This window comes from Mercenaria mercenaria, chromosome 18 (genome assembly GCF_021730395.1).
Source record: "Mercenaria mercenaria strain notata chromosome 18, MADL_Memer_1, whole genome shotgun sequence".
Classification (NCBI taxonomy): Eukaryota; Metazoa; Mollusca; class Bivalvia; order Venerida; family Veneridae; genus Mercenaria; species Mercenaria mercenaria.
The window spans coordinates 46,709,503-46,718,832 of NC_069378.1; the positions used below are offsets into that span (position 1 = coordinate 46,709,503).

Below are 9,330 nucleotides of genomic sequence, written 5' to 3' on the forward strand. Positions count from 1 at the left end.
TAGACCTATCAAAGAAGAGGGGACAAAAGAATTGTAGGATCACATTAATACTTCAAAGATATTGAATGCTGAGTGCTACTCGTCTTCAGAAGACAACATACAAGTAAGTTATTGAGTTCGTGGATCAGACTACGATGTGAATCGCCCAGTAGCGAGGATGTATTTCTGTACTGTTGAAAAGACAAGAGCATTTTGATCAGTAGAAAGATTTTCCGACCCGTATATCAACTTTTGGTACGTTACAGGACAAGGCAAAGTTGAAAAGAATCTTTGTCTTTGAGCAGAATATTTTTGACATAACTGTTCAGTTTTATCACATAAAAGTGATAAAAAAATTTATATCCAGATTTCATTCAAATCTGTCAAAATTTTGTGGCATTAAAGCAAGGAAAAAGGGAAAACAGGTATGGGGTGAAAAAAGTTGTTTTCATGAGTATATTTATCTAAAACAGTAGTGCATTGAATTATAGAAATGTCACAGACGAATTTCAGTTTTGTTTTATCAAATTATGCATAATTTAGCGATCGTTTAGAGTGTATCATAGACATACGCCATCAGTTAAAATGTAAAGTGTTTAAAGGAAAAACACATCACCTTAAGACATTCTGTAAATATTTGTTTCATAGCGTATGTTTTGAAGTTTAAATAAATTGTCTTGGCGTGTTACACTAAAATGGTAGAAAATTGATCATGACAATATGTATACACTGTAGATCTATACCATACTTAAAATAAGTTTTTTTTAATATTCCATCTTTACGTCAATGTTTTTGCACACATACATGACAATAAAACCTTGTAAATGCAATTAATAAAATAAATATTCAGAAATCAAAATTCATCTTCAAATTGTAGCTATAATTGAAGAACAATTCCAATATGCATTTAACTCTGTATATAAAGTCCACTATTAAGAAGAGAAAACATATTGCGATTATTAGCAAATGGTCCTATTCACAAGCGAACATACACTGTCAATGTAAAAATATAAAACAAACATAACGGCTGTTTGGGTCAAGTGTTCTCTGTTCAGAGTTGGTCATTTGACTGTATATATCAAACAACAAAATAGATCAGTATATAGAATTAATAACAGTATTAACAAATGTAAAAGTGACCCCTAAAAATGTCATAGAGCCGGACACATGTACGAAACCTGAATCTGTTACATGCTTAATATCATCGAACGGAAAGGTTGAATTGTCTCTTTTCATTACGTATGCACACATTTTCATCGAACCGTGCACATCTTTCCTTCCTCCAAACCAGTTGACGAAGTCTACGGCGCATTTGAGACTGCTATCTGCACAAAATGACAATTCGACATCACTTATCTCTAAATACATGACAGGTGAATCTGAAAGGATAAATAGTTAATATGAAAGTTTTGCATGTCTTTCCTGGGTATTAATATTAACTCTTTCTTCAAGCACATGCTTTTAAGTACGTTTAAGTTACATGTTCCTTTAGTAGAATAAACTATACAGAAAATCAACCTATATAAGTTTATACATAGAATCAAATATTTGTAATGTCCTTGTACGTTATCATAATTTCAGTCTCAAATAAGTGACATAAATTTAAAATCCAGCATGTGATGACACGTTTAATAAATTAAATAGTCAAAATCACTTTTTTTGATAACAAATACTTCAAGAACCAACGTGCCAAGGGAATTAGGTTACATATTTTAGACTACTAGCTATTACTTATACCTCACTATCATTAGTTTGAAATAGAATATTTTAGATCAGAGAAGCATAGATTATGGAAGGTCAATGGTACTTCAACAAATATGAGCCACAGTGAATAATTCAATTATATATATCTAAAGACATAGCGGATCTAATTTCTTGTTATTGTGGTGGTATGAATTCAGATATTTGACATAAGACTTGAAAAAGTATCGCTAAATAAAATACCTTCATCAAATAGAAGTGTCTCAGACGCAAATTCTCCACCATCGAAGAAAACAACAAGCACTCTGATAAAGTAACCATCGTCAACAAGTAGGTTTTCAACTGCCAAACCAACGTTTTTTGCTGCATTTTGATCCCATGGACTGCCTATTGCAGATTTTATAGCTTTCTTCGCCGAACTCAGATCTGGTTGAGAAGTATTGTTATCGTTTTTGTCCGTAAAGATAACTAGTTTGTTTCTATTTGCTTTGTATCTAAATAAATTATCTCCAAAATGTTTTATGTATAAAAACTGAAAAGTCCCATACGGTTTCAAAAAAATAACATCATTACGTTTCCAAGTATATCGCTCGTTATTGTTCTTCCACAATGTACGTGCATCATCGGCTTCATGTATATCTTCGTTTGCATACTTTGCAAAATTATTTACACACCCCAACTCCATATCGTTAAATGTTGTATTCATTTTTTCGTGACCATTTTGCCATTGATCTATGGTTGAATTCAACGAGGGTGATGATGTTAAGTGTATGTGTAGAAACTGCAATGCAATTCCATCTGATACAAGTTCAAGATAAAACTGTTTGAACTCTAAGAGCGCGGACATATTACATCGAACCATCTCTGTGTAAAGATCTTTAAGGATACCAGACGATCCTGGAATCCGATACTGAAGAAGCTCCGGAAGGAATCGAATATGCATCACAGCATTCTGTTGCTCGAATCGAGACACAAATGTTGCCTCAAGACGTTTCTGATCTTCGGATGTCTGTGCATGCATAATGTTGTCCAAGTCAATAAGTAAACTATGTATCGTTATGACTGCATCGTCAATCTTATCAAGTTTCGATTGAACTAGAACATTTGTCAGTAAATCAGTGGTGGCGGATTCTATTCTGTCTTGGATTTCGGCAATTAACAGTTCAATGTCTACATCGTCTTTGTCTTCCTCACCTGCACCAAAGAACTCCAAAATATTTCTTCCCAAATCCAATATGTCCATTATCTGCTGTCCAACTTTGATTATTGCTGGAGGAATACCATTCAGCCCTGAAACATTTGCACCTAAACTTAACAATAAGATTATTCGAAATCTGTTCATTTCCATTGTTTATGTGATTTGCAAAAGTTCTTTCTTAAACGTTCAGTTTCTTATATCTCATAGATTTGCTATCAAGCAATATGTAATTTTGTAGTATCGATTAAGTGTAACGTTCTCAGACGGATTATGCTATATTACAGTTCAGTTCAAAATGTTTATTCGAAACTCTTCATCTAAAGTAGCTTTTATTTCTTTTGACAAACAAATATCGTTCATAACTTATAGAAAAGTAACGTAACGGTTTTTAAAAAAAGGAAAGACTAATTCCGGAAAATCGAAAGATAATACATTTATATTTTTATGTCATTTATCACACAAGTATAAAAAGGTGCTATAAAACTCCACCCATTCAGCAGTCAGTTAGTTTTGCCTTTTCCTTTTAGATAAAAGAGACCATCATAACTTTATAATAGTGCCGACTTCGTTATCGACATGTTTACGCTTACATCTATATAAAACATTTCTTAAAGCATAAAGTGCTAAAGTTCCAGCTTAAGCATTCATTACATAGCATATGAGGCTGGTGGCGAAACACAATCAAATACATAAAGTGTCGATCTACATATTATCAAATGCGAATCCTTGTACTAGCAACCGAGCTTTAAAGGTGCAAAATAAAGATAAATGAATAGATATAAACCTTACAAAAGACTACACATTTTGAAATATACTACTAAACGTTAAGATAGCCCTGCAATATTCCCTTGAAATCAACACATATACAGAGAAACGAATGATTATTTTTGTATTTCTAAGACTGACATGGGTGGTCATTTCGTTCTACTTTCGTGTTTATCGCTTTTCTGTAATAGGTCGGAAGTTCTTTGAGATGGCGTGATTTTAAAATTAATTCAAATAAATATGCGTTTAAAGACGCGCGACAAAATAACTGTATTTCCATGATGGCAATTATACACGACTTGCACGAAAAATATGAGACTGCTCCTTGACATTCAAAACATACTTCTGTTGGCTTCTGTCGTCATCGTATCATTACTCAAAAGAAAGTCATTAACAGTTGATAGAATTAACTGACATGGTATTAACTCGGGCTCTTGTTAATACAGTTCGCACTTTTGCCTGTCCTTCCTTGCATGCGCCTCATTCTAGCGGTTTTTATACAAACCCAGTCTGTTCCTATGAAATTTAGCAGTGAAATAAAATTGATATATTCACTGTTTCAAACAGTGAAAATATCATTTTTATTTTTCACTGGTACGGAACTACACTTAAATTCGAAATAATATGAATAAATGATAGAAAATTCCTTGCAAAATATTCCTCAATAAAGGTGTACTAAATGTATAAAAATAATAACAGGATATCCGATCATAAATATTTACATTCTATTTTCTATTATAAGTAAATGTAAAAGAAATCAGGACACATAATAGAACTATTTACATTTTTTCTACAAATATATTCTGACGTCACGATATTATGACGTCATGATGCGATGCACGTGACGTTGCGCGGACAAACTGGATATAATTTGGTTAAAACCATTAAAAATACATTTAAAATAAATAGCAAATTTGTTTGTTTTCAGTGTAAGATCGAAGCATATTTTACTCGTGAACACCTTTATTTACATTTTCACTCGTGGCTGTGCCACTCGTGAAAATATTGCATTATAGTGTTCACTCGGTGAAATATATTTCGATCTTACGCTAAAACAAACAAATATCCTCTATATCTTAGTAACTTCACAACCTCTCGTGAACAGGCGAAATCAGAGTGGTCTATTTTATGTTTATTTTTTTAAATTTGCTTCAAGGCGTCTTATTGATAAAGGTTTTATACTTTGAACATAACTGTTTTGAGCCTCGGCGAAATGTTTTACAATAGATAACGCTCATTTAAGAACTAACAGTATATCAGTAAACATAAGCGGTGGCAGATTAACATGGCTTGTGAGTATTACTTTCATTATTTTGAATTTAACTAGATCTATCCATCAACGCGATAAATGCATGACATTAAATAACATTAAAATAGCAATAGAAATTGAAGTTCGGCAATCATTAATTAATGTTTTGCTTCATTTATTTGTGTTACGCAGTTATCGTTATTAATTTACGTAATAAAACCATATTGATGAAGTCAATACCGCAATGAATTATGAAAGCAACCAATAAATAGGTGATGAACTACCATGCAATACTTAGTTCAGACAAAAACTCATCAATACCATATTGAACTATATATTTCCACCGTGCTTGTCAATAAAAGGTGAAAATTATAACTTTTGGAAAACAAAGTGAATGTGATTTTTTTGTGTATATTCTTTTTATATATGAAAAAGCATTAAAATAAATGCAACAATTATGGGGTATGATAAATTTTGCTTTATCAGGTCAATGATGTGATAGAGCTTGCCGGTCTACTTTTTATTTTTTCTAAACGACGCCATCTTGTTTTTGAGAACAACTGCTTAAAGACATATTTACGCAATTATTTTTATTTATTTTATGTTTTCCAGTGAATTATACAGTATTCTCAGTGAAATAAAAATTATAATCCACAGTATTGAAAGAGTAGATTATCATTGTTATTTTTCACTGTTTTTGCCGAACTAGTTCCGGTACTCCGTCGCGATTGAAGTCAAATTGTATACCGAGCGTTATGAATACCGGGGACCATAATGACGATGACGTCGTTAAAATGACGTCATTTGTGTTATGCTTTCTGTTGATCTTTCCTGCGATTTTCGACATTTTATAAATTACGCAACAAAAGTAGAGTTTTACATATGAAATAAAAAGAAAACTTGTTTTTGTCAGTGAAATATCAATTTTGTTTCACTCATGAGCACCAAAAAAGTCATTTTCACTCGTGGCATATATCAGTTTTGCATGCTTACTTGTGAAATAAAATTGATATTTCACCGAAACAAACAAATATCCTCTATATACGTGCTTACTTGTCACTATTATATAGCGTATGCATACAATATTTGCAAAATATCACAAAAAGCATTTATAACGGAAACGCTCGGAGGAACGGAAAATGACTCACGTAAAGCGTATGTTCAGGTTTTGACCTTTCTACACTTAAATCATAGAATGTTGAATAAAACCATCGAGGATTTAGTTTGCCTATTGTTTCTGTCATGCGGCGTTATGGCGTTAGTATAATTTATTACTAACGTTTTCTTGGTGAGAATGGGTATCCGACTTGGAACTGAACTTCAGATAAAACTTCACTTGGCGGCAAAATAAAATCATTCATTCAAGTTCAGCAGAAAAAAGAGGTCGGGTACAAAACAAAAGAAGGTTAGCCTCTCTTTTCTACTTTTATTTTTTTATATTTGGGATTTTAATGATCTATTTGAGTAATTTGGAGGGCGTATTAATTCGTAAACTTCGATGCAAGGCAGACTCAGATCTAGTTGTTTGTAAATTTTGAATTTCAATGAACAATGATTTCAGATCAGAAGGTATGAAAAATTGAACATTAGGATATTGCCTTTTAAATTCAAATTTATTAAATAAGAGTCTCGACCAGAGCCTCGATTTTTATATTTTCTCCGACTCACTTAATAAAGCAAGGGATATGATAAGAAACAAATATGCCGTCTAACACCTACACTAAATATGCATGTAAAACAACACCATTTCATTTGTAATTAACTATAGTTTTAAAAATCCACCAGGATATAATGATCAGACATCGGTAATGAATCGAAAATGATTGATTATTACATCTATCTAACATTTACGCTGAAAAGATGTTTGGTCATTTAGAATGGGGACATATGAAACCACTTTGCAATATATTTTACTTTTTTATTACATACTCGTTTCTATTCCCCGTTAAGTTATACTGGTACCGGAAATGTTAATATTTTTTTCATACACTTACGCCTGAATTTCATATCGGGTGCGTGACGTAATTCAGTGCGTGTTGTTGCACTATATTTTTTTCTATTTAGTTCAGTATTGTCAATCCTATTCAGCTATTGAACAGATATATGATATTTACATAATATTTATACGTGTAGATGCGTGTGTAATAAAAAGGTTATTATCTTTACATCCGGAAATATGCACTCGTTCCTCAGCGGAAGAATATTTTCGCTGAAGAACTCGTACATATTTCCCGATACAAAGCTAATAACCTATAAATATTAATGACTCCTTACGTTGTATGTCGCCACAAGACGGAGAGTTTCGACTTTTTGAAACGATTTTTTAGTTTGTATTCTGAAACGTGTACATCTAACTGATCATCAAAATGTTTAGGTCTACTTTCTGTTTCCCTTTTGCATTAAACTCAGCTCTAAACATTTAAATTTCTGATAAGAACAATTTTTGGATATCGGTTTTATGATTAGAACAAAACTCCTGCGTATATGTTTCTTGCTTGGTTGCTCAAAGATGAGCACGTTATCCTGTTTACTTCAAAGAAAAATGAGGCTAGAAATTGCGAAAAAGTGGATATAAAATATGAGCCGTACCGAATGTCAATCTGATATTTTAACTGCAAACGTATATTGTAGTGACCTTACTTTTTCAGCAATTGTCAGATTGACATAAATTCCGGCTCACAATGAAAATCGAGCATGTAAATCGCGTGCGAAAATGGTTAGTCACGGACCGCGAGTATTTTAAAGGTTTAGGTCGTACAAATAAATTGGTTCTGAAGTATTTTAAAGTCAAAGTTGCAACGATTAGTTATGACCTTCTTTTTAGCTCAGGCGAGTTTGTGACCGCTCGATGTCCGGCGTCCGTCGTCTATCTTTCGGGTGTCGTCTGTCTCTCTGTCAACATTTAGCTTGTGTATGCGACAGAGGCTGTATTTTTCAAATGATCATCAAAAAAGATTGTCAGAATGATGACCTTGATAAAATCTGGGCCAAGTTGGAAAATGGGTCATTTGGAGTAAAAAAAACCAGCTCACTAGGTCAAATCAAAGAAAAACCTTGTGTATGCAACATGGGCTCTTCATGAAATTTGATCAGAATGTTTGTCTGGATGAAATCTATGTCGAGTTTGAATATGGGTCATGATGGGTCAAAAACTAAGTAGATAACACGGTCAAATTAAAGAAATACCTTGTGTACACAATAGGGGCTGCAATTTACACTGGGTATTCATAAAATTTAGTTAGAACGATTACTTTGATGAAATCTAGGTCAAGTTATAATATGGGTAATTTGTGGTCAAAAACTGTGTCACTGGGTCAAATCAAAGAAAACCTTGTGTATACAATAGGGACTGCATTTTACACCGGATCTTCATGAAATTAAGCCGGTTGCCTTAATAAAAAATAACTCATGTATGAACATGGGTTATCTGGGGTCAAAAACTAGGTTACCCAGTCAAATAAAAGAAAACTTTGATATGTAATAGGGGCCTCCTTTTAAACCGGATGTTCCTTAAATTTAGTCGGAATGGCTGTCTTGGAAAAATCTAGGTCAGGTTTGAATATGGGTCAAAAACTAAGTTACTAGGTCAAATCAAAGAAAATACTTGTTTACACTTAAGAGACCACATTTTTGGTCCAATCTTAATGACAAGTGGTTAGAATATCCAGTAACTTCAAGAAATCTAATCTATTTATACATAAGTGAACATCAAGTTTGGAATAAAATTGTTTTCAAAACAGATTGATGAATGTTTATGTCCTTTTGTATAATGGATACCAAGTTAGGTATAATTCAGATTGAAAACTATTTTTCAGTTCAATCTCCGGACAATGGCCAAGGAAGTGGAAAAAAAAGTAAGCAAACAAAGTTTTAAGTCAATCTAAATTATAGAATCATGTTTATGAAACAAAAACATCATGTTTTCTACCTAAATTTTACGAGGATTGCTGCTATGATAAAGATAAACAAAGTAAAAATAAATTATATACAGTGACAGAAATGTGCTTAATAAAGGAAACATCAGAATTGAAATAGGTCAAACATTTTTTCTTATGAATGGCCATGAATTATGTGAACCTCGCTTCCACTTCCCATTCGTGTGAAAAGTGCTGTCCGAATAGCATGATATCACGTTACTGGAGAGAAGGTCAGTCATAGAAATGATACTACATAAGTGTAATAAAGTTTTTACGTCGACGTTGTTTCACGAATATGAGACGTAGTCGAATTAACTTGATAACAATAGTTAAAGAAAGTAGAATGTTTGATGTTTCAGCAGGAAAAGCTAACTTGTGATAAACTTGAATGAAATGGATAAAATGATCGGCAGAGCCTTGCATTTTATTATTTTGTCCAACTGGTTTAAGTTAAATATGAAATGACACTTATGGTATACCCTTTTTATAATAATTACACAATTTCCCGTAGAGTCGATGGT

The 9,330-nt window shown here is 32.7% G+C and overlaps 1 protein-coding gene across 1 annotated transcript; it reads right to left on the bottom strand.

Annotated features, from left to right (window-relative positions):
* Positions 1 to 482: 482 nt before the first annotated feature.
* Positions 483 to 3,106, bottom strand: LOC128550425 (uncharacterized). Its single transcript, XM_053529406.1, has 2 exons — positions 1,924 to 3,106; positions 483 to 1,358 (listed from the first exon to the last, which is right to left on the bottom strand). Exons 1-2 carry the CDS (start codon positions 3,026 to 3,028, stop codon positions 1,075 to 1,077), a joined length of 1,389 nt encoding a protein of 462 aa, XP_053385381.1. The 5' UTR covers positions 3,029 to 3,106; the 3' UTR covers positions 483 to 1,074.
* Between the last annotated feature and the right edge of the window lie 6,224 nt (positions 3,107 to 9,330).